Consider the following 26,457-nt stretch of genomic DNA (forward strand, 5'->3'; position numbering starts at 1 on the left):
AGGGAATCAAACTGTTTGTGTGAAATCAAGAGTTTAAATTTTTACCTTTTGCTGCAGAGCTTTCTTACCACGAGGCACTGCCTTGGGCTTTAGTCTCCTTACAATGCTGATAACTGCATAAATAAAGCTAATCTAGTAATGGGTATAACAGTGATAACAATGAATGATAATAAGTTTTAGTCTGTGTTCAAGTTTAACCAGAAGGTGGAGGCATTTATCAGACCATCTCAGCTGACATTCTGCTGGGTATAATATTTATTCATGTACAGACAGCTATGGTCGAGAATTTAATGTTTTTATCTACCGTATAATTCCCTGAATAAAATAAGGTTAGAAAATGTGTAAAAAAGTTTAAAAAAGGTAAATCTTGTTGAATGTATTAAACCATTTTAGGAATCAACCAAACAAAACAACTTTTTATGACAGGTACTGAAAAAAAAGTGCTATACAAACAAAGTTTGTGTTTTATACTTGTGGGTAAAACAATAAAATCATAAAGTTACAGAGCTCCTCCTCCTGTCAGTCCCCCTCAGTGTCAGTCCAGTATTAAATGTCTCCTCCAGCACCTCCTCTCCTCATCCTCTAAACTCTCATCTGTCAGCAGTAAGGTCACTTTACAAGTTCCAAGATCATCCTCAGCACACACTGACAACATGCTGGGGACTCTCTGCACTCTCATCACTGCTCTAACATGTAAGGAGGATGACTTACTGCAGACTGGAGCTCATGTTGGATCCATCAGTCTGTGTGTTTCTCTTGACTTCATGTCATCTTGTTGTTTCCAGTTTAATCATCAAAACTCTAGAAGAGCAAGACTCTGCTGTTTATTACTGTAAAACATGGGATAGCTCCGTCAGAGAGTTCGTATCACAGTGATTTATACCGTGACAAAAACCTCTGCTCAAGCACTTCTGCTTTTACACTTCTAATTCTTGGAGGTCTTAGCTCTTCTGCCTTTTATTTATTTAAGTATATGTTTTTTTATAGTTTCATTATTTATGCTATTTATTTGTTTTGATAACTTGAGAAGAAATTTACTCGAATTGCACATCATTGTAATAAACATCTCTGTGAAACAGAGCCCCCTATTCTGGGGGGCTGGAGCCAATCAGTCATTGGAGGACAGGCCCTTGGCATTTTATGAAGTGATAATTTTCGGACTTGAAGAATGTATTAACAAAGATTAAAAGAGATTTTATTTCTTCTTTTTTAACTCTTTTTATTGTCTTCATTTTTAAAGAGTTTTAATGTTTTTTACAAGATTTGCTGCTGTGTAGGTCTTATTGGAAAGCAGATATTTAAAACATTTTTAAAATTTGTTTCTAAGTTTCAATTTTCTATTTTCTTTTAAACATTGTCATGGTGCAGTTCTGGCCTGCCTGTGTCAGGAACTTTGTAGCACCTTCCTCCTCCTACCCTGCTCCGTCTCCCTCCACTTTTCATCTACACCTGTTCAGCCTTCAATCAACCTGGACTCGTTCCACCTGCCAGCCTCTCTATAAAACCCTCCCTCAATCAGCTCCTCACTGCCGGTCCGTCTTCAATCATCTGATGCACCTCAGTCACAGATTTCCCACATCTGTCCGAGCGTCAACTTTAGTCTGCCAGCCAGAGATTTTTCCCACGTCTGGTTGTCAGAGTTTCCTACGCCTGCGCCTGTCTGCACCTCCAAGGGTTCTCCCTGCTCTGCTGTCGATTCTCCTGCTACTCCAGCGTTCCAGTGCTCCGAAGTAATCTCTCTGCTGCCCTGCTGGATCTACTGCAGCCCCTGTGTCTCAAGGACTCTCACCTGCTCTGAAGGCTTTCTGTCTCAGCAGCGCAGCACCCGCAGCTCTCCAGCGCTCTCCTGCCCTCAGCTCTCTCCAGTCCCCCCAGCTCTTGCCATCTCCATCCTCCTGCAGTGTCATTGGGATGGACTCGAGGACACTCTAACTCTAAAAAAGATAAAACAGCTTAAAAATGAAGATTGACACGTAATAAAAATCAAAATAAAACAATTTTGAAAAAAATATATATTTTACATGCGATAGCCTGGTGCCCTGTCCAGTGTGTATCTCTCCTCTCGCCCTTTGACTGCTGGAGATGGGCACCAGCACCCCTCTCCACCAAAAAAAATTGACAAGCGTGTTGGAAAATGGATGGATGGATATATTTTACAATTATAACAGTAACCACATTACAGCTTCAAAGTTTCACATTGACATTATGGGGGCAGTTATTTCCAAATTGTTTTACAAAAATGGGTGTAATCCATTAGCATTAGGATGTTTGGGTTTCTTTAATTAAAAAAAAAAAACCCGTTGCTCACTAAAAAATTACTGAAATATCATAATAATGAATCTCCTCCTCCTTCACATCTCTCCTCTGGGTCTTTATAAGCCTCTGTTTCTCTCCTCCTTTCAGTTCAACCTGCTCACCTTTCATCTGGACAGAACCAAACATTTACAGCACAAACTGACAACATGCTGGGGACCCTCTGCTGTCTCATCGCTGCTCTAACATGTAAGATTCCTCTTAGATAGTTTAAGATGACACATTTTCATAGACCAACCATCATGTCTTTCTCTGCATGTGTTGCCAGATGTTGATGCAGCGATAACATTAACCCAGACGCCTCCCGTCAAGACAGTTTCAGCCGGACAACAAGTTGTTTTAAACTGCAACATTCAGAGATATGATAGCAATGCTGTCAGATGGTACAAACAAGCTCCTGGTGGAGTTCCTCAGTATGTTCTTAGGTTTCATCACTCAGGAAGTTCACTCACCTTTGGAACAGGATTCTCTTCAGACCGATTCAACTCTAAATCCTCATCAAACATAGATTATCAGTTCATTATTAAGCAGGCAGAGGCAGGAGACTCTGCTCTGTATTTCTGTCAGACATGGGACGACTCTGCAAATGAAGCTGTATCACAGTGATTCACAGTGTGACAAAAACCCAGACAGAATTGAAACTCTAAAACTAAGAAAATATATGAACATTTCACAGTTTACAACACACATTTGTTAATATGAAAAGTATAATATGACCCTTTAAATATGTCTGCAAAGACCAAAGTGAGTTAGTGTTTCTTTTAATAAAAGCAGACTGATGAAGTCACTGAGATGTTTTCAGTGAAAGTTGGTCTCAGCAGGATGTTTCAGTTTCACTCCCTCATCAGAGACAAACAGGAGGTTTTTGTACAGCCATGTATACAAACTGAATCACTGTGGTATTCGGACAAGGAACCAAGCTGATTGTCACAGGTAAGGCTTTCTTTTATTTACTTTACTTTATCATTTACTTTTTTTATTTTATTACTCTAAGATGATTTTAATACTATTTTATATCAAGTAAAAACATATTTTAATCAATTTTTCACATCTGTGATTTGCTTTGATAAAAATCTTGATGTGCTGCAGATGATGGAAATGATCTTAAGTAAATTGTTTAGAAATTGTTCATATTTTTCTTTCAGCATATTTTATCAAATAGGTTTGTTTTATAGCATGGTCTTGTCTGTAAACTCTGACCAAGACAGAAAGATCTGTACATTCTTCCAAAAACATTTGTTCAGAAATTTTAGAATGCCCTAACAATGTATAAGTTTTTTTTTAGTTTTTAAGACATTATTAGAAATGTACATAGTTACAGAGAAAGTAAACAAGAAGTCACATATAATCTGCTCTTTAGTTTGTTGTTTGCACTGCAATATAAGTGGAATCCATTTTTTGCCTATCTCAAATATTCAGAAGTTAACTGTTAACTATTAATTTCATAGTTTTTCGACATTCTAAACAAAACAAAAAACTGATACAATTTTGGAAAACTAATATGCTGACACAAATTATCTACAAACTAATCATTAGCGTCAAAATTGGTTAGAATTGTTTTACTTGGTAATAAATTAACAAGCACAAAAGGTCTTTCATGAACAATGCTAGATTTTATATCCTGTCATTTTATCTTATTTATTATACTTTAGAATATTATTTATTGCTGATTTGGAACACGTGATTACTATTCTGGATAAAGTTGTTTTTATAGTGTAACATATCCACATTTTGTTTTGTTGCTGAATTAATCATGTAGTTGTTTGATGACATCCTCCATGTCCCTCCAGGCTCCAGCCTCCCTCCTCCTGTCCTGACGGTCTTCCCTCCATCCAGCGCTGAGCTCCAGTCCAACAAAGCCACTCTGCTCTGTCTGTCCAGTCAGTCTGGGCCTTTTGCAGATGTGAGCTGGTTGGTTGGTGGGAGTCCAGTCAGCAGTGGGATGTCTACCAGCACCGCTGTTCAGAGACCAGACCAGACTTTCCACATCAGCAGTTCTCTGTCCATCCAGACATCAGACTGGAACCTGGATAAGGTTTACACCTGTAAAGTGTCCTTGGACACCCAGACTGCAGAGAAAACCATCAGCAAGTCAGGATGTCCTGCTGAGGAATAACCAAGGATCACAATCATCATTTATAATCCACTTTTTTACTCTTTGCTTTTTACAAGATTTAGAAAACATGCTTTTCTCTGCTTTTTTTGTCTTTGACAATTGATGCTAGATTGACCTTCTCTTTCAATAATAAATCATTGTTTTATGGAAAATATGTGTTCCTGTATTTCTTTATTAGCTGTGAAATTATACACCATCCTTCTGTAATGTCGTGTTAGAACAGTCGGCAATTAGAAATAATAATACAGGTACATAAATTGTCTGTATGTTTTTGTATCTTACAAATTGCTTTACTTCATTTCCAAAGATAAAATTTGTAAAATTTTAAATGTTAGAATTATTCAAACACAATTATTTAACAGTCAAAAACATAAAACATGGAGTCTTTTTGGGGCCATTTAAAGCAGACAAGTCTGATAAAGAGAGGAACAAATGAAACTGATCTTTTTTTATCCCCAGTCAGTGAAGCATCACTTCTCTTCTCTCTGCCTTCTTTTACAGGATACACCTGCATGAAGTCAAGTTTCAGAGTGAATAATCTGTGAGACCCTAAAGTTTTAAACATCAAAATCAGAAACTGATGGCGGAAAAGTCATAACTTCATGTTAAACCAGATTCATAAAAGAAATGTTTGAAACGTAAATTAGAAAAATAATCAAATATGTCAAAAAGTACTATTCATGCATGTGATTTATGCAGATTACATCACAGCTCCTCCTCCTTTCAGTCGCTCCAGATTCAGCATTTTGTTAAATACAATTCATTAACAAATGAGAGTTTATTTTAACCCTCTTATAATTTGTTATTTTTATGCCTTATTTACATCAAGGCATAAAAATGGAGGGGAGGTCTGCATCTGCATCCTGTGAGAACAGAGAGGGAGGAGTAAATGTGATGCTTCACTAACAGAGGATGAAAATTCAGTTTATTCTGGTAACCAAAGTACACTTCATACCAGTAGGCTGGTATGTAGGTTAGAATGAGCAAAAATTTGTAATTGTGTCTCTAAGTGGTGGACATGACAAGATTACTACTTTCTCTATTGTTGAACTGAACTCATAGTTAATTATTTAGCGCCTCATAATTAGCCAGTCCACTACAGCCGATAACAGATATTGAAAGTGTAGATTTCCAATCTGTTTGACTGTTTTAATTGCCCTTCTTTAGAATCACTATATGTCCTCGATTTACCTGCAGAAACGTAAAGTAAATACAAACAAATCTAAAGAGGCACATGTGGATTTTTCATCACAGTATCATCTTTCAAAATTTATTAAATAATGCACCAGCTGTAACGCTGATGAAAGCATGTTCTAGCAAGAGTACTTTAATTTTAATAAGCTGCAGAGCAGTAGCAGATTATTTTTCTTCAGCAGGACATCCTGACCTGTTGATGGATAAGAAGCATGTTATTGAATAAACTGCTTGTTTAGGTCACTGACGATTTATTATTTAGTGAAGTAAATCAGTTAATAAATCAAATCAGTTGCATGTTATAGAATAAATTATTATAAAAAGCAGTTACAGCAGTTAGTTGAAAATTAATCAAACACTAAACTACAGAATAAAAACAGCAGCAGTTTTACCAAAATTGATCAGATTACCTGTACATTAATAGCGGTAAATTGGATGATTGCACATTTATTTTTGACAACTTCAATATTTTTTTTCCTACAGTATCCTCATGTTTCCCCAATACTTTTGCCGTCCTGTCTATGACTTCATAGATAAATGGTACAACTTTCCTGTCATGCAGTTTTGAACTCTTTTAATTTACCATTAAAGTGATAGCCATTAAAACAATAGGTTTCATCAAAAGCATTGACTATTGTCAATTGTAAAGTTGTAAAGAGTTGACCGCATCCAATTTCAATTCTGGTTGTTTACCCTGAAAAGCATATGAGATATATGACTTTCTTTTTTGTCCCACAATGGGGAAATTCGGACAGTAGCAAACACATGCACGATTACACACATTTAATAGTGATGAGAAGGAAATAAGGCAGTAGAGAAAAAAAAGAAGTTGGTCAAATCTAAAGATAGCTCTAAAGAAACACCAAGAGTAGAAGATAAAAAACTCCAGACTATTTACGTAACCTACGATAATAGAATATGCAATATTTCCATAACGTACGATTTACATAACATTCTAAGCTTAATACGATATGCAATATGTATGCTAGTGCAGCAGCATCCGAGCTAAGGTGTGTGCAAGTTATCTTAAGATCTGGGAGCAGTGTAAACAATTACTGGTAATGGTTGGATCAAGACATGTGCAACAATTAGTATTGATTATAAAGTATTGACTTTTCAGAAAATGTTATCTTGTGCTACATAATTAACTTTGCTTCATTTACAGCAAAAAAAACTTCAGTATCAAAAAACAGTTATCATGCAGCAGAGAAACAAAATTAACATGGGCACAACATTCATCTAATCAATGGTTAAGATTAAATAGACTCTTTAAGACACAATACAAGTCAGCATATCTGCCAGTAGTGTATACTTCACATGCATTTTGGTTATTTTTGTTTGTTGATAAATTGGTTGCTACAAAAACACTGCTCTGTTAACATATTAGGCAAGGTATATTTATTGGAATAGCAAAATTCACATAAAGGGTAATTCAAAATGTTTTACGTAATTTTAGAGAAAGAAGTAAGGAGGATATATACAAAATTATATTTTCTTTAAATACATTTTGCTGTGTACCTGGAGTCTCTAGCAGTGCAGAAAAGTTGAATGTAGCATTTCCAGGTTCTATAGATATCATAATCTTCTGTTTGTGCCATACTTTTCAACCCGTTCAGTTTTTTCTATTGTTTATTAGGTTTGTTGAACTGTAACCTTACAGTATTGACTTCCAGCTGATTGATTTTTCTAACCTGCCAATTATATTCAATGCCAGGATTTTGTAGTCCAAGCTTAAGCATGCCAAAGCTTCAAGTAGATAAGTCAAAATATTATTCTGTCGGGTGTAATATTCCACACAATTCATTACAACGTCCCCCAGCCTATTACAAAATGGCCAAACGGCCATGCAATGATGATAACAGGCCTGCTATCATCATTGCATCTCTGTGGTGGGTCTCATCTTCAACAAGGATGAGTCCCACTACAGAGATAAGGACAATCTCACACAGTGGTGCTCCAGGAACAATATGATCCTGAACATCAGCATGACCAAGGAGGTCATAGTGGACTACAGGAGGTTCAGGAAGACCGAACATGCCCCTCTCTGCATAGAAAGGAAGGTAGAGGAGCATGCGGACAGCATTAAGTTACTGGGCATTCACATCTCCTTTGACCTCTCCTGGTCCGTAAACACCTCCCACCTGTAAAGACGGCCCACCAAGCTGCTAAAAAATCTTTACATTGGTACAATAGAAAGTGTTCTGTGTCTTAGCATAACTGTGTGGTATGGGAGCTGCACGGTGAAGGACAAGAAGGACTTAGCATTGGTAGTGAGGATAGCACAGGGAATTATGGGATGCCATCTGCAAGAACTGGGCCATTTCTCAATTCACGAGAACACGAGTACGGACTCGCGTTTTCGTCAAGTCTGTTCTTGGCAACAGCACAGGAAGTACGGACTTCAGAATCTGTTCCAATACACAGAATATATCTCTGTGTATTGGAACAGACACAGCTCGTCCGGACCTGCATTTCACCTCCTGTTATTAGTAGTCTTTAGATGATAATAAAATATTACTTATATTGATCATAAAATGAAATAAATGTATGAATAATATATTCATTGTTGAATGTGAGAAGTAATATTTTGTGTTAAATAAATTATAATTTAAGTTCTTTAGCCTTTTTAACATAAAAAAACAATTTATACACTACACCATATTTTATCAAAAACATTTTTAAAACAATATTTTTAATATCTAAAAGATTTGCGCTGTCCTGAATCAAGCTGCCGGGCATTCTGGGAACGCAGTCAGTCTGAAGAACACACAAATCTGCTCTGATGCATGCTCAAGAAAGGGGATGGGGCGAGAACAACCTCGGGGGATTTGGTCCGTTCTCGGTCCGGTGTTCTTGGCAATTGGAACAGTGCAGGGGCTGAGGCTGATGACGTGTCACGAGCACACGAGACCGCTCAAGTAAGCAGATAGAGAAATGGCCCTGGACTCAGTTTATGCTGCACGATTCCAGGGAAGAGCCAGACACAGTAACAAAGATCCCACCCACACGGGCAATGCACAGTTTGCCCCTTTACCATCAGAGAAATGTTTCAGGAACATCAAATCCAAAACTACAGACTTAAAAACAGCTTCTTCACAAAAGCTGTAAGGGCTATTGCCCCATGCTGAGAAGACTGGGTGTGTGTCTAAGTAACACCATCAGAAAGCAGAAGTAATCCAACAAGAGGTTTTTGTCATGGCGTAAATCACTGTGATACGTACTCCTCAGCAGAGTTATCCCATGTTTCACAGTAATACACTGCAGAGTCTCCTGCTTCTGCCTGCTTTATAATAAACTGGTAGTCTATATTTGATGTGGCTTTAGAGTTAAATCTGTCAGAGGAGAAACCTGATCCAAATGCAGGGGAACTGTCAGAATGATAAAACCTCAGAAGATACTGGGGAGTCCCACCAGGCACCTGTTTGTACCAATTGACATAATAGCTCTCAGGCCTCTGAATGTTACATTTGAGAATAGCCTGTTGACCTGTAGAAACTTTGTGAACAGCAGGTGTCTGGGTCAAAACTTTAGCTGCATCAACATCTGTAAACACACAAAGGAGCACAAGAGTGATTAGCTTGTGTCTGAAAAACAGAATATATAAGGCAAAGCAGCAACTTACATGTTAGAGCAGAGAGGACAGTGCAGATGGTCCACAGCATGTTGTCAGTTTGGGATTTCAACCTTTGTGACAATGAAACTGCGAGATAAACCGTTAGTGAAAGAAAAACACAGACTGAGGCTTATAAAGAATCTGAGGAGAAAACAGGGAGGGGAAGATTTGATAATAATTATTAATGCACTAATTTACATAAATCAGGGATAAGGGGCTGTCCTATTCACGCAAGATTTTTAAGTTGTTATTTTTTTATACTTTAGTTTAGTATTTCTTGATTATTTTGAAATAAAGCAGCCGAAAAAAATGCATTTTTATTCTTCACAATCCAACAGTCCTGGATGTAATGTACAAGCCTATCAGGTTTCCAATTTTTTTCTAGAAACATGATCCATTTAAACTGCTTTTTTAAAAATATTTAAGATTCATTTTTACTGTGAATTTAATGGAAGAATGAAAATTATTGGAAATTAATTTCTGGAATACCTTTTAACTTTGTTTTGGACTGCTGAGTTTAAAAGGGTTACTTGTTGTCCAGATGTTTACATCGTTTACTCATGTATTTGTGACTCCACCATTCATTACTTGGTTTTGATGTTACACTGTTAGCCAGAAACCACAAAACATTCAAATGTACTTTTACTAATATCTGTTGAAGCAGTCGCAAAGTTCACTGTTTTACTTAGAGAGAGTGACACTTTTGGTAATGTCTACATAGTTTGATTATTTTAGTTAGTAATTTTTACTGAGAGGTTTGTTATGTTCTAACTTTAATAAGGCATGTTTAAATATGAACAAAGGGTTATATTTAACATTTTAAAATTTCAATTTGACAGAAGTTGCTTAGTTAGTGAAAATAATAAGTTTGAGACATAATCATCTAACACAATCTGCAACCATAAAACATGGAAGAAATCATTAGTTCTAACACAGAATTGGTACAATGATAAATATTACCCCATTTTTCCTTGGCTATAGACTTATTGTGTTTAGACAAATAGTTTAAAAAAGGGAATTAAACTGTTTGTGTGAAACCCTCAGTTTCTATTTTTAACTTTTTGCTGCAGAGCTCTCTTGCCACGAGGCACTGCCTTAAGCTTTGGTTCCCTTACATTGCTGATAACTGCATAAATAAAGCTAATCTAGTAATTGGTATCACAGCATTCACAGTGAATGAAAATTGTTTTTTTCTGAGTTAAAGTTTAACCAGAAGGTGGAGGCATTTATCAGACCATCTCAGCTGAAATTCTGCTGGGTATAATATTTATTCATATACAGACATACAGTATATGGACGAGTGATTTATTATTATTTTTTTATCTACAGTATCATTTCATGATTAAAATAAGGTTAAAAAACTTATGAAAATGTTAAATGAAGGTAAATCTTGTTAAATGTATTAAAACATTTTACGAATCAATTAATCAAACCAAATATGTTTATGTACTGCAATAAAAGTGCTATACAAATAAATTTAATATATTTTACACTTGACGTTAAAACAATCAGATCATGAAGTTTCAGAGCTCCTCCTCCTGTCAGTCCCTCTCAGTGTCAGTCCAGTATTAAATGTCTCCTCCAGCACCTCCTCTCCTCATCCTCTAAACTTTCATCTGTCAGCAGTAAGGTCACTTTACAAGTCCCAAGATCATCCTCAGCACACACTGACAACATGCTGGGGACCCTCTGCTCTCTCATCACTGCTCTAACATGTAAGGAGGATGACTTACTGCAGACTGGAGCTCATGTTGGATCCATCAGTCTGTGTGTTTCTCTTGACTTCATGTCATCTTGTTGTTTCCAGGTGTGAGTGGTGTGACGGTGGTGACACAGAAGCCTCCTGTTCTGACGGTGAGGAAAGGAGAGACAGCCACCATGGACTGTAACCTGGGGACTGTTACTAACAGTGATGCTCGGTGGTATAAACAGATCCCAGGAGGAGTTCCTCAGTTTGTGCTGAGCTTTTATCATGACTGGAGTTCACCAAGCTATGGTTCTGGATTTTCATCTCCAAAGTTCACATCCACTCATCAGTCCACAAAAGATTATCGTTTAATCATCAAAACTCTAGAAGAGCAAGACTCTGCTGTTTATTACTGTAAAACATGGGATAGCTCCGTCAATGAGTTCGTATCACAGTGATTTATACCGTGACAAAAACCTCTGCTCAAGCACTTCTGCTTTTACACTTCTAATTCTTAGAGGTCTTAGCTCTTCTGCCTTTTATTTATTTAAGTATATGTTTTTTATAGTTTCATTATTTATGCTAGTTAATGGTTATTTTATTAACTTGAGAAGAATTTTGCTTCATTATAATAAACATTTTGCTGCTGTGGAGCTTTTATGGGAAAAAGATGTTTAAAACATTTTTAAAAGACGTTTATAAGTTTCTATTTTCTATTAAACATTATTTTTGATAAGGAATGAAGGTCATGATCACAATTTAAATGGTTGTTCTTTATTTATGAAAGGTTCTACTTTTGTTGTTTCCAAATGATTTAATACAAAACTGGGTGCAATCCTTTAGCATTAGGATGTTTTTTTTTTTAATAAAAGGGCAAAATAAATCTATTGGGTGGTAAAACAATTGTTGCTTACTAAAAATGACAGAAATATCATATTAATGAATATCCTCCTCCTTCACGTGTCTCCTCTGGGTCTTTATAAGCCTCTGTTTCTCTCCTCCTTTCAGTTCAACCTGCTCACCTTTCATCTGCATTTACAGCACAAACTGACAACATGCTGGGGACCCTCTGCTGTCTCATCGCTGCTCTAACATGTAAGATTCCTCTCAGATGGTTTAAGATGACACATTTTCATAGACCAACCATCATGTCTTTCTCTGCATGTGTTGCCAGATGTTGATGCAGCGATAACATTGACCCAGACGCCTCATGTCCAGACAGTTTCAGCCGGACAACAAGTTGTTTTAAACTGCAACATTCACAGATATGATAGAAATGGTGTCAACTGGTACAAACAAGCTCCTGGTGGAGTTCCTCAGTATGTTCTGAGCTTTTGGCACTCAGGAAGTTCACTCACCTTTGGAACAGGATTCTCTTCAGACCGATTCAACTCTAAATCCTCATCAAACATAGATTATCAGTTCATTATTAAACAGGCAGAGGCAGGAGATTCTGCTCTGTATTTCTGTCAGACATGGGACAGCCGAGCAGCTGAAGCTGTATCACAGTGATTCAAAGTGTGACAAACACCCAAACAGAATTGAAACTATAAAACTACGAAGATATAAGAACATTTTACAGTTTACAACACACATTTAGTTCAGTTAATATCAAAAGAACAATGCTACCCTTTAAACATGTCTGCAAAGACCAATGTAAGTGAGTGTTTATTTTAATAAAAGCAGACTGATGAAGTCACTGAGATGTTTTCAGTGAAAGTTGGTCTCAGCAGGATGTTTCAGTTTCACTCCCTCATTAGAGACAAACAGGAGGTTTTTGTACAGCCATGTATACAAACTGAATCACTGTGGTATTCGGACAAGGAACCAAGCTGATTGTCACAGGTAAGAGTTTATTTTATTTACTTTACTTTATTTTTTACTTTTCTCTTTCATTACTCTAAGATGATTTTATTACTGTTTTTCATCGAGTTAAAACATATTTTAATACATTTTTCATATCTGTTTTGCTTTGATAGAAATGTGATGCAGATGATGGAAATGATCTTAAGAAAATTGTTTAGAAATTGATAATATTTTTCTTTCAGCATATTTTATCAAATATGTTTGTTTTATAGCATGGTCTTGTCTTTAAACTCTGACCAAGACATGAAGATCTGTACATTCTTCCAAAAGCATTTGATCAGAAATTTGAATATAACAAAACAATGTATAACGTTTTCTCGTTTTTAAGACATTATCAGAAATATAGTTACAGAGAAAGTAAACAAGACGCCAAATTTATTCTGCTCTTTAGTTTGTTGTTTGCACTGTAATAAAAACATTTTGTTTGATCTTTCTCTCTTAAATAATCAGAAGTTCACCCTTAACTATTGATTTTATAGTTTTTCAACTTTTTGAATAAAAGAAAAAAATAACATTTTGAAAAACTAATATGCTGACAGAAATTTTCCACAAACTAATCATTAGCATCAAAACTGGTCATAAAGTTTTTACTTGGTAAATAAATTAACAAGCACAAAGGGTCTTTCATAAATTATTCTAGTTTATATATCCTATAATTTGATCTTCTTTATTATACTTTAGAATATTATTTATTGCTGATTTGGAACAAGTGATTACTATTCTGGATAAAGTTGTTTTTATAGTGTAACATTAGCCACATTTTGTTTTGTTGCTAATTTAATCGTGTAGTTATTTTCTGAATGTCCTCCATGTCCCTCCAGGCTCCAGCCTCCCTCCTCCTGTCCTGACGGTCTTCCCTCCATCCAGCGCTGAGCTCCAGTCCAACAAAGCCACTCTGCTCTGTCTGTCCAGTCAGTCTGGGCCTTTTGCAGATGTGAGCTGGTTGGTTGGTGGGAGTCCAGTCAGCAGTGGGATCTCTACCAGCACCGCTGTTCAGAGACCAGACCAGACTTTCCACATCAGCAGTTCTCTGTCCATCCAGACATCAGACTGGAACCTGGATAAGGTTTACACCTGTAAAGTGTCCTTGGGCTCCCAGACTGCAGAGAAAACCATCAGCAAGTCAGGATGTCCTGCTGAGGAATAGCAGAGAACCGCAATCATCATTTATAATCCACTTTTTTGCTCTTTGCTTTTTACAAGATTTATAAAACATGCTTTTCTCTGCTTTGAATGTTATTTTTAACAATTGATGCTACACTGATCTTCTTTTTCATTAATAAATCATAGTTTTATGAAAATTTCTGTTCCCATATTTCTTTATTAACTGTGAACATATACACCATCATTCTGTAATGTGATGTTTGAACAGTTGACATTCAGAAATAATAAAACTAGGTACATACATTGTCTGTATCTTTTTGTATCTTACAAATTGCTTTACTTCATTTCCAAAGATAAAATGTGTAAAGTTTAAAATGGTAGAATTATTCAAAGACAATTATTTAACTGTCAAAAACATAAAACATAAAGTCTTTTGTGGCAATTTAAAGCAGACAAATCTGATAATGAGAGGAAAAAAGAAAACTGATCTTTTTTTTATCCCCAGTCAGTAAAGTATCACTTCTCTTCTCTCTGCCTTCTTTTACAGGATACACCTGCATGAAGTCAAGTTTCAGAGTGAATAATCTGTGAGACACTGAGTTTTAAACATCAAGATCAGAAACCGATCGAGAAGTTGTAACTTCACGTTAAACCAGGTTCATAAAAGAAATGTTTGCAACTTAAATAAGAAAATATTCAAGTATGTCAAAAAGTATTATTCACGCATATTATTTGTGCAGATTACATCACAGCTCCTCCTCCTGTCAGTCTCTCCAGATTCAGCTTTTTGTTAAATACCACTCACTAACAAATGAGAGTTTATTTTAACTTTCTCATAACTTAATGATTGATGATTTTAAACAAAAAAATAAATATTTTAAGACAGTTGAAACTTTAGCTCCTCATTTACATGAAAAAACTAAAATGGAGGGGAGGTCTGCATCTGCATCCTGTGAGAACAGAGAGGGAGGAGTAAATGTGATGCTTCACTAACAGAGGATGAAAATTCAGTTTCTTCTGTTCCCATCTTTCAAAAGGTTTTAAGTATTTTACGCAACTAAAACCAGATGCTTATTCACATGTATAACCTCTCTGCTTTTTTAACCAATGTACACTTCATAGCAGTAGGCTGGTATGTAGGTTAGAATGAGCAAAAATTTGTAATTACATCTTTAAGTGTTGGACATGACAATATTACTACTTTCTTTATTATTGAACTGAGCTCATAGTTAATTATTTAGCGACTCACAATTAGCCGATCCACTACAGCTGATCTTGGGCCGGAAAAGGGTAGAGTGCCTCCTCTGGGTTGGGGAGTGTTGGCCTAGTAGAGAAGGTTGCAAGTACCCGGTTCGATCCCCAGCGCCTGCACTCTGGGTCCCTGAGCAAGACCTTTAATCCCTGATTGCTCCCTGGGCACTGCACATGGCAGCCCACTGCTCCCCAATGGGGATGGGTTAAATGCAGAGAACAATTTTGGTTGTAATGTATGTTTCAATGACAATAAAAGATGAAATTACTATTATGATATTACTATTATTATGTGCTGCCCCTAGTGGAGGAGTTTAAGTATCTTGGGGTCACGAATGAGGGGAAGATGGAGCGAGAAATCGACAGGCGGATTGGTGCAGCGTCTGCTGTGAAGCGGGCGCTGTATCGATCCGTTGTGGTGAAGAGAGAGCTGAGCCAAAAGGCAAAGCTCTCGATTTACCGGTCAATCTACGTTCCGACCCTCATCTATGGTCACGAGTTTTGGGTCGTGACCAAAAGAACGAGATCCCGGATACAAGCGGCCGAAATGAGTTTTCTCCGTAGTGTGTCTGGGCTCTCCCTTAGAGATAGGGTGAGGAGCTCAGTCATCCGGAGAGGACTCAGAGTAGAGCTGCTGCTCCTGGATGGATGGATGGATGGACTACAGCTGATAACAAATATTGAAAGTGTAGATTTCTAATCTGTTTGACTATTTAAATTGCACTTCTTTAGAATCACTATATGTCCTCAATTACCTGCAAAAATGTAAAATAAATACTAACAAATCTAAAGAGGAACATGTTGATTTTTCATCACAGTATCATCCTTCAAAGTTTATTAAAAATGCAGCAGTTTTAACACTAATAAAAGCATTGGTAATATAATTTTAGCAATCTGCAGAGCAATAGCAGATTCTTATTCTACAGCAGGACATCCTGACCTGTTGATGGATAAGGAGCATGTTATTGAATAAACTGCTCGTTTAGGTCACTGACAATTGATTATTTAGTGAAGTAAATCAGTTAGTAAATCAAATCAGTTGCATTTTACAGAATAAATGATTCTAAAAAGCAGTTACATTTTAATTTAGTTGAAAATGAATAAAATGCTTAAACTACAGTATAAAAACAGCAGCAGTTTTACCAAAATTAATCAGATTCCCTGTACATTAATAGCAGTAAATTGGATAATTGCACATTTATTTCTCACAACTTGAATTTTTTTTTCCTACAGTATCCTCACGTTTCCCCAATACTTTTGCCGTCCTGTCCATGACTTCATAGATCAATGGTACAACTTTCCTGCCATGCAGTTTTTAACTCTTTTGGTCACAGAAGACAGTGATAGACATTAAAACAATAGATGTCATCAAAAGCATTGACTATTGTTTTCTGCATGGAATTTGGATGTTCTCCCTGTGCATGCGTGGGTTCTCTCCAGGTACTCCAGCTTCCTCCCACAGCCCAAAAACATGACTGTTAGGTTAATTGGCTTCTCCAAATTGTCCTTAGGTGTGAGTGTGTGCATGAATGGTTGTTTGTCCTGTTTGTCTCTCTGTGTTGCCCTGTGACAGACTGGCGACCTGTCCAGGGTGTACCCCGCCTCTTGCCCAGTGAAATGCTGGAGATAGGCACCAGCAACCCCCGCGACCCCATGAGGGATTAAGCGGTTTGGAAAATGGATGGATGGATGGATGGATTGACTATTGTCTTTTACTGAGTTGTAAAGAGTGGACCGCATCCAATTCCAATTCTGGTTCTTTACCCTGGAAAGCATATGACATATAAGAATTCCTTTATTGTACCACAATGGGGAAATTCGGACAGTAGCAAACATATGGACAGTTACAGTTAATTATTAATGATAAGAAGAGGAAAAGCAAATTGGTCTAATCTAAGGACAGCTCTACAGAAACACTGTTTACCTAACCCACTGAAGGAATTATTTTTACTATTTTATATGTTTTATCATGTATTTGCTCATTACTATTGAAAAAGTTTTAAGGTTTGAGTTTATTCAGACAGCAGAGTGTTTTTCATTTAATTAATATCTCTCTCCTATGTTACAGAGTAAGGCCTCACCATAAATGTTGATTGTTTTTGTAAAGCTCTATCTTATCTGTGATGAATTGCACCCAGCCATCTGGGTATCCTCTCTTTCCTGGTCACTGAATGGTCAATTGTCAAGATCGTTCTGTATACCTGAAACTGCTTGTTTATGACGTCAAAGGTCACACTAAAGTATGGTTCCCCCTTCCTTAAGTTCTGCAAATGTAACTAGGGCCCTCCCCCTTTAAGATAATAAAAGTAAGGAAGCGGCAGAGTTTGATTTGAGAACAGAACAGAGATGTGATGGAATTCATCTCTCTGCTTTTCTCCTTGCAAGAATAAGATCTAACCTTGTTGTCTCTCTTCTTTGTGTTGTTTAATGAATGTTTTACGTGTTTAGACCTGACACCCACAATAATAGAATATGCAATATTTCCATAACATACGATTTCCATAATGTACTAAGCTTAATACAATATGCTTAATACAATGTGCAATATGTACGGTAGTGGAGCATCATTCTGGCTAAGGTGTGTTCAAGTTACCTTAGCATCTGGAGCAGTGTAAACAATTACTGGTAATGATTGGATCAGGACCTGTGCAAAAATTTGTATGATTTAAACAGATATTCTGTCTGTTGGGAGCAGCCAAGATTAAAAGTATTCCAGGAGGAACAATTTATGAAAATATTCCTTAGAGCATCTGGGATGCAGCAGTCTGACATTAAAAGAGCTTTTCAGCTCTGCAAAAGCTCCTTGCATGGGGTGGGAGACATTGTCCATCAGTGATGTGATTTTCCTTACAGTCTTTTTTTCTCCCACCACCTGCATTGAGTCCAAAGGCCATCCCAGTACAGAGCTGGCTCTTCTAATGAGCTTATTCAGCAGCTTCATCTCAGCTGCTGCTCCAAAAAAGCACACCATAGAAGATGGCTGATGCCACCATAGAGTTAAAGAAGGTCATCAGGAGCGCGCCCTGCACTCCCAAAAACCTCAGCCTCCTCAGCAGGTAGAGTCTGCTCTGACCCTTCCTGTAAACAGCTTCAGTATTATGAGTCCAGTCCAGTTTATGGTTCACGTGAATACCCAGGTGCTTATAAGAGTCAACTTCCTCCACATTGGTTCACTGGACTTTCACCTCTGTCAGTGAGGTGGGTCTGCATCTGCAAAAGTCAACCACCGGTTCCTTATGGCCGAGTATTCTCAGAACGTCTGCAGGTGGCAGCTTGGTGAGTAGATGGAGAAGTCTCCAGTGTAAAGGATAAACAGAAGTGGTGCAAACACAGTTCTCTGTGGTGCTCTCGCACTGCAGATCATCCTGTAAGAAACACAGCCCCATGTCCTCACATACTGCGGTTGACCAGTGAGGTTATCCAGTATCCACTGGGAAAGTTGCTGATCTACTCTTGACCACTCCAGCTTGTCCTTCAAAAGTCCTGGTTAGATGGTGTTCCAGGTCACATATGTCAGAGTGTCTTGTGAACATAACATCCAGGAAAAATTGAAATTGCTGGCCTTTCAAGGCCGACGGGGATGCAGACTTTTTCTTCATACTTGAAACGCAGTCAGGGGTCAAACAACATTATTCCAGTGGCAAGTAAATTCCACTGAATTCCCCAAAATTATTTTTTTAAAGTTGAAATTAAACCTTAAACTTAATTTTTAACCTGCTAATGTAGTCATTTAAGGACTGGTGTGATGTGTTATTTTTTTCTGGTGTTGATCAGGACTCTGGTGGCATCCTTTTGAATGAGCTGTGGCTGTCGGTTTGATTTTTAACGAGACCTAAATAAACACCATTACAATATTACACAGTTACTAAATAATAAATCATTATCATGGAAAATGAAGGATCAAAATACCAATACATTATTTGATATTAAATATAAATATATTCACATTTTTTTAAATAATCTGTTTCAATGTAAACATGATCTGAATCAATCAGAGTTAATCTATAAATGGTCATACATCCCAAATACATTTTATGAAATATCATTGAATTAAACTTGTTTCCATATTAGCATGTTGGAGTAAATATGTTTCAAGATAAACACAGGACATAATCTATTTAAATAAATCTTTAATTAATTAATTTAATTGTTGTCAGACTTGATAGAGTGTTATACACATACAACTCATTCACCATTAACTTAATATCCTTTGGGTACTGTAATGTTCTCCTTTGTGTTAATGCTATTTTTAAATTATTGATCTAAATATTTTATGGTTATTAACATTTTATACAAAACATAATAGAAGAAACATTAAAATATGTTGAGCCAGTTCCTGACGGTTCAAACATTGCTAAATAAAACTCTCAGAAAGCAGAAGTAATCCAACAAGAGGTTTTTGTCATGGCGTGAATCACTGTGATACGTGCTCCTTAGCAGAGTCATCCCATGTTGCACAGTAATACACTGCAGAGTCTCCTGCTTCTGTCTGCTTTATAATAAACTGGTAGTCTATATTTGATGTGGCTTTAGAGTTAAACCTGTCAGAGGAGAAATCTGATCCAAATTCAGGGGAACTGTAAGAATGATAAAACCTCAGAAGATACTGGGGAGTCCCACCAGGCACCTGTTTGTACCAACGGACATCATAGCTGTCATCCCTCTGAATGTTACATTTGAGAATAGCCTGTTGACCTGTAGAAACTGTGTGAACAGCAGGCGTCTGGGTCAAAACTTTAGCTGCATCAACATCTGTAAACACACAAAGAAGCACATCAGTGATAAGTTTGTGTCTGAAAGACTGAATATATAAGGCAAAGCAGCAACTTACATGTTAGAGCAGAGAGGACAGTGCAGATGGTCCACAGCATGTTGTCAGTTTGGGATTTTAACCTTTGTGACAATGAAACTGTGAGATGAACCGTTAGTGAAAGAAGAACACAGACTGAGGCTTATAAAGAATCTGAGGAGAAAACAGGGAGGAGAAGATTTGATAATAATTATTAATGCACTAATTTACATAAATCAATGAGAGGGGCTGTCCTATTCACACAAGATTTGTAAGTTCTTTTTTTTATACTTTAGTTTAGTATTTCTCAATTATTTTGAAGTAAAGCAACCCAAGAAATGCATTTTTATTCTGCACAATTCAACATTCCTGGATGTAACGTACGAGCCTATCATGTTTCAAAATTGTTCTTGCTGTCTATATTAACTACATTTTTAAAAATAATTAAGATAAATGTTGACTGGGATTTTAATGGAAGAATGAAAATAATGGGTAATTCATTTCTGGAATAATTTATCACTATGACTTGGGGAGCTGAGTTTAAAAGGGCTACCTGTTGTCTAGATGTTTGTATTGTTTTCTCATGTATTTGTGTCTCCACCATTTATTATTTGGTTTCCATGTTACACGGTTAGCCAGAAACTACAAGACATTCAAATGTAGTTTTAATAATAGCTGTTGAAGCAGTTGCAAAGTTCAAGGTTTTACTTAGATAGAGTGACACTTCAGGTAATGTCTGCATAGTTTGATTATTTTAGTTAGTCCTTTTTACTGATAGGATTGCTTTGTTTTAACTTTAAAAAGGCATGGTTATATCTAAACAAACAGTTATGTTTAACATTTTTGAATATAAATTTGAAGAACGATTTGCTTAGTTGGTGGAAATTACTTATTAGACATAAACATGTAACAAAAACTGCAAACATAAAACATAGAAGAAATCATTAATTTTAACACAGCATTAGAAAAATTATAAATATTACCCCATTTCACTCAGCTATAGACTTTTTTTTGTTTAGACAAATAGTTTAGAAAAGGGAATCAAACTGTTTGTGTGAAATCCTCTGTTTTAATTTTAACTTTTTTGCTGCAGAGCTTTCTTACCACGAGACACTGCCTTAAGCTTTATTCTCCTTACAATGCTGATAACTGCATAAATAAAGCTAATCTAGTAATAGGTATCACAGCGTTCACAATGAATGATAAGAAGTTTTCTTCTGTGTTCAAGTTTAACCAGAAGGTGGAGGCATTTATCAAACCATCTCAGCTGAAACTCTGCTGGGTATAATATTTATTCTTATACAGACACCTAAGTAATTTTTTTGTCTTCAGTATATTTTCATGTTTTAAAATAAGGTTAAAAAGCTGATAAAAAAAAACAGTTCAATAAAGTTAAATCTTGGTAAATATTTTAAAACATTTAGAAATCAACCAACTATTTAAGACATGTACTGCAATAAAAGTGCTGCAACAAACAAAGTTTGTGTTTTATACTTGTGTGTAAAACAATAAAATCATAAAGTTACAGAGCTCCTCCTCCTGTCAGTCCCCCTCAGTTTCAGTCCAGTATTAAATGTCTCCTCCAGCACCTCCTCTCCTCATCCTCTAAACTCTCATCTGTCAGCAGTAAGGTCACTTTACAAGTTCCAAGATCATTCTCAGCACACACTGACAACATGCTGGGGACCCTCTGCACTCTCATCACTGCTCTAACATGTAAGGAGGATGACTTACTGCAGACTGGAGCTCATGTTGGATCCATCAGTCTGTGTGTTTCTCTTGACTTCATGTCATCTTGTTGTTTCCAGGTGTGAGTGGTGTGACGGTGGTGACACAGAAGCCTCCTGTTCTGACGGTGAGGAAAGGAGAGACAGCCACCATGGACTGTAACCTGGGGACTGTTACTAACAGTGCTGCTCGGTGGTATAAACAGATCCCAGGAGGAGTTCCTCAGTTTGTACTGAGCTTTCATCACAGTTCTAGTTCACCAAGCTACGGTTCTGGATTTTCATCTCCAAAGTTCACATCCACTTATCAGTCCACAAAAGATTATTGTTTAATCATCAAAACTCTAGAAGGGCAAGACTCTGCTGTTTATTACTGTAAAACATGGGATAACTCCGTCAATGAATTCGTATCACAGTGATTTATACCGTGACAAAAACCTCAACACAAGCACTTCTGCTTTTACACTTCTAGTTCTTAGATGTCTTAGCTCTTCTGCCTTTTATTTATTTAAGTATATGTTTTTATAGTTTCAATATTTATGCTATTTATTTGTTTTGATAACTTGAGAAGAAATTTACTCGGATTGCACATCACTGTAATAAACATCTCTGTAAAACAGAGCCCCCCATTCTGGGGGGCTGGAGCCAATCAGTCATTGGGGGACAGGCCCTTGGCATTTTATGAGATGATAATTTTCGGACTTGAAGAATGTATTAACAAAGATTAAAAGAGATTTTATTTCTTCTTTTTTAACTCTTTTTATTGTCTTCATTTTTAAAGAGTTTTAATGTTTTTTACAAGATTTGCTGCTGTGGAGGTTTCATTGGAAAGCAGATATTCAAAACATTTTTAAAATATGTTTCTAAGTTTTAATTTTCGATTTTCTTTTAAACATCATTTTTGATTGTCATGGTGCAGTTCTGGCCTGCCTGTGTCAGGAACTTTCTAGCACCTTCCTCCTCCTACCCTGCTCCGTCTCCCTCCACTTTTCATCTACACCTCTTGAGCCTTCAATCAACCTGAACTCGTTCCACCTGCCAGCCTCTCTATAAAACCCTCCCACAATCAGCTCCTCACTGCCAGTCCGTCTTCAATCATCTAATGCACCTCAGTCACAGATTTCCCACATCTGTCCGAGCGTCAACTTTAGTCTGCCAGCCAGAGATTTTTCCCACGTCTGGTTGTCAGTTTCCTACGCCTGTGCCTGTCTGCACCTCAAAGGGTTCTCCCTGCTCTGCTGTCGATTCTCCTGCTACTCCAGCGTTCCAGTGCTCCGAAGTAATCTCTTTGCTGCCCTGCTGGATCTACTGTAGCCCCTGTGTCTCAAGGACTCTCACCTGCTCTGAAGGCTTTCTGTCTCAGCACCCGCAGCTCTCCAGCGCTCTCCTGCCCTCAGCTCTCTCCAGTCCCCCCAGCTCTTGCCATCTCCATCCTCCTGCAGTGTCATTGGGATGGACTCGAGGACACTCTAACTCTAAAAAAGATAAAACAGCTTAAAAATGAAGATTGACACGTAATAAAAATCAAAATAAAACAATTTTGAAAAAAATATATATTTTACATGCGATAGCCTGGTGCCCTGTCCAGTGTGTATCTCTCCTCTCGCCCTTTGACTGCTGGAGATGGGCACCAGCACCCCTCTCCACCAAAAAAAATTGACAAGCGTGTTGGAAAATGGATGGATGGATATATTTTACAATTATAACAGTAACCACATTACAGCTTCAAAGTTTCACATTGACATTATGGGGGCAGTTATTTCCAAATTGTTTTACAAAAATGGGTGTAATCCATTAGCATTAGGATGTTTGGGTTTCTTTAATTTAAAAAAAAAAAACCCGTTGCTCACTAAAAAATTACTGAAATATCATAATAATGAATCTCCTCCTCCTTCACATCTCTCCTCTGGGTCTTTATAAGCCTCTGTTTCTCTCCTCCTTTCAGTTCAACCTGCTCACCTTTCATCTGGACAGAACCAAACATTTACAGCACAAACTGACAACATGCTGGGGACCCTCTGCTGTCTCATCGCTGCTCTAACATGTAAGATTCCTCTTAGATAGTTTAAGATGACACATTTTCATAGACCAACCATCATGTCTTTCTCTGCATGTGTTGCCAGATGTTGATGCAGCGATAACATTGACCCAGACGCCTCCCGTCAAGACAGTTTCAGCCGGACAACAAGTTGTTTTAAACTGCAACATTCAGAGATATGATAGCAATGCTGTCAGATGGTACAAACAAGCTCCTGGTGGAGTTCCTCAGTATGTTCTTAGGTTTCATCACTCAGGAAGTTCACTCACCTTTGGAACAGGATTCTCTTCAGACCGATTCAACTCTAAATCCTCATCAAACATAGATTATCAGTTCATTATTAAGCAGGCAGAGGCAGGAGACTCTGCTCTGTATTTCTGTCAGACATTGGATGACTCTGCAAATGAAGCTGTATCACAGTGATTCACAGTGTGACAAAAACCCAGACAGAATTGAAACTCTAAAACTAAGAAAATATATGAACATTTCACAGTTTACAACACACATTTGTTAATATGAAAAGTATAATATGACCCTTTAAATATGTCTGCAAAGACCAAAGTGAGTTAGTGTTTCTTTTAATAAAAGCAGACTGATGAAGTCACTGAGATGTTTTCAGTGAAAGTTGGTCTCAGCAGGATGTTTCAGTTTCACTCCCTCATCAGAGACAAACAGGAGGTTTTTGTACAGCCATGTATACAAACTGAATCACTGTGGTATTCGGACAAGGAACCAAGCTGATTGTCACAGGTAAGGCTTTCTTTTATTTACTTTACTTTATTATTTACTTTTTTTATTTTATTACTCTAAGATGATTTTAATACTATTTTATATCAAGTAAAAACATATTTTAATCAATTTTTCACATCTGTGATTTGCTTTGATAAAAAACTTGATGTGCTGCAGATGATGGAAACGATCTTAAGTAAATTGTTTAGAAATTGTTCATATTTTTCTTTCAGCATATTTTATCAAATAGGTTTGTTTTATAGCATGGTCTTGTCTGTAAACTCTGACCAAGACAGAAAGATCTGTACATTCTTCCAAAAACATTTGTTCAGAAATTTTAGAATGCCCTAACAATGTATAAGTTTTTTTTTAGTTTTTAAGACATTATTAGAAATGTACATAGTTACAGAGAAAGTAAACAAGAAGTCACATATAATCTGCTCTTTAGTTTGTTGTTTGCACTGCAATATAAGTGGAATCCATTTTTTGCCTATCTCAAATATTCAGAAGTTAACTGTTAACTATTAATTTCATAGTTTTTCGACATTCTAAACAAAACAAAAAACTGATACAATTTTGGAAAACTAATATGCTGACACAAATTATCTACAAACTAATCATTAGCGTCAAAATTGGTTAGAATTGTTTTACTTGGTAATAAATTAACTAGCACAAAAGGTCTTTCATGAACAATGCTAGATTTTATATCCTGTCATTTTATCTTATTTATTATACTTTAGAATATTATTTATTGCTGATTTGGAACACGTGATTACTATTCTGGATAAAGTTGTTTTTATAGTGTAACATATCCACATTTTGTTTTGTTGCTGAATTAATCATGTAGTTGTTTGATGACATCCTCCATGTCCCTCCAGGCTCCAGCCTCCCTCCTCCTGTCCTGACGGTCTTCCCTCCATCCAGCGCTGAGCTCCAGTCCAACAAAGCCACTCTGCTCTGTCTGTCCAGTCAGTCTGGGCCTTTTGCAGATGTGAGCTGGTTGGTTGGTGGGAGTCCAGTCAGCAGTGGGATCTCTACCAGCACCGCTGTTCAGAGACCAGACCAGACTTTCCACATCAGCAGTTCTCTGTCCATCCAGACATCAGACTGGAACCTGGATAAGGTTTACACCTGTAAAGTGTCCTTGGACACCCAGACTGCAGAGAAAACCATCAGCAAGTCAGGATGTCCTGCTGAGGAATAACCAAGGATCACAATCATCATTTATAATCCACTTTTTTACTCTTTGCTTTTTACAAGATTTAGATAACATGCTTTTCTCTGCTTTTTTTGTCTTTGACAATTGATGCTAGATTGACCTTCTCTTTCAATAATAAATCATTGTTTTATGGAAAATGTCTGTTCCTGTATTTCTTTATTAGCTGTGAAATTATACACCATCCTTCTGTAATGTCGTGTTAGAACAGTCGGCATTTAGAAATAATAATACAGGTACATAAATTGTCTGTATGTTTTTGTATCTTACAAATTGCTTTACTTCATTTCCAAAGATAAAATTTGTAAAATTTTAAATGTTAGAATTATTCAAACACAATTATTTAACAGTCAAAAACATAAAACATGGAGTCTTTTTGGGGCCATTTAAAGCAGACAAGTCTGATAAAGAGAGGAACAAATGAAACTGATCTTTTTTTATCCCCAGTCAGTGAAGCATCACTTCTCTTCTCTCTGCCTTCTTTTACAGGATACACCTGCATGAAGTCAAGTTTCAGAGTGAATAATCTGTGAGACCCTAAAGTTTTAAACATCAAAATCAGAAACTGATGGCGGAAAAGTCATAACTTCATGTTAAACCAGATTCATAAAAGAAATGTTTGAAACGTAAATTAGAAAAATAATCAAATATGTCAAAAAGTACTATTCATGCATGTGATTTATGCAGATTACATCACAGCTCCTCCTCCTTTCAGTCGCTCCAGATTCAGCATTTTGTTAAATACAATTCATTAACAAATGAGAGTTTATTTTAACCCTCTTATAATTTGTTATTTTTATGCCTTATTTACATC

General features: G+C 36.8%; 2 protein-coding genes across 4 annotated transcripts; both read left to right on the forward strand.

Moving 5' to 3' along the window:
* Positions 1-585: 585 nt before the first annotated feature.
* On the forward strand, positions 586-14,178 carry LOC118566404 (immunoglobulin lambda-1 light chain-like). Of its 3 annotated transcripts, none has more exons than XM_036148426.1 (4): positions 586-693; positions 11,044-11,369; positions 12,735-12,768; positions 13,611-14,178. In XM_036148426.1, exons 1-4 carry the CDS (start codon positions 654-656, stop codon positions 13,934-13,936), a joined length of 726 nt encoding a protein of 241 aa, XP_036004319.1. In that variant the 5' UTR covers positions 586-653; the 3' UTR covers positions 13,937-14,178. The 3 variants fall into 3 exon arrangements, with proteins under 3 accessions (XP_036004319.1, XP_036004318.1, XP_036004317.1); XM_036148425.1 differs by lacking the exon at positions 586-693 and adding an exon at positions 2,327-2,502; XM_036148424.1 differs by lacking the exon at positions 586-693 and adding an exon at positions 10,856-10,951 and having other exon boundaries at positions 13,611-14,177.
* Positions 14,179-21,506: 7,328 nt separating this feature from the next.
* Positions 21,507-25,687, forward strand: LOC105932009 (immunoglobulin lambda-1 light chain-like). Its single transcript, XM_036148430.1, has 6 exons — positions 21,507-21,649; positions 21,742-21,788; positions 23,606-23,704; positions 23,784-24,120; positions 24,414-24,448; positions 25,306-25,687. Coding segments are annotated over exons 1-6 (846 nt in total). The 5' UTR covers positions 21,507-21,647; the 3' UTR covers positions 25,632-25,687.
* Positions 25,688-26,457: the final 770 nt, after the last annotated feature.

The sequence above is a fragment of the Fundulus heteroclitus genome, chromosome 16 (genome assembly GCF_011125445.2).
Source record: "Fundulus heteroclitus isolate FHET01 chromosome 16, MU-UCD_Fhet_4.1, whole genome shotgun sequence".
NCBI lineage: Eukaryota > Metazoa > Chordata > Actinopteri > Cyprinodontiformes > Fundulidae > Fundulus > Fundulus heteroclitus.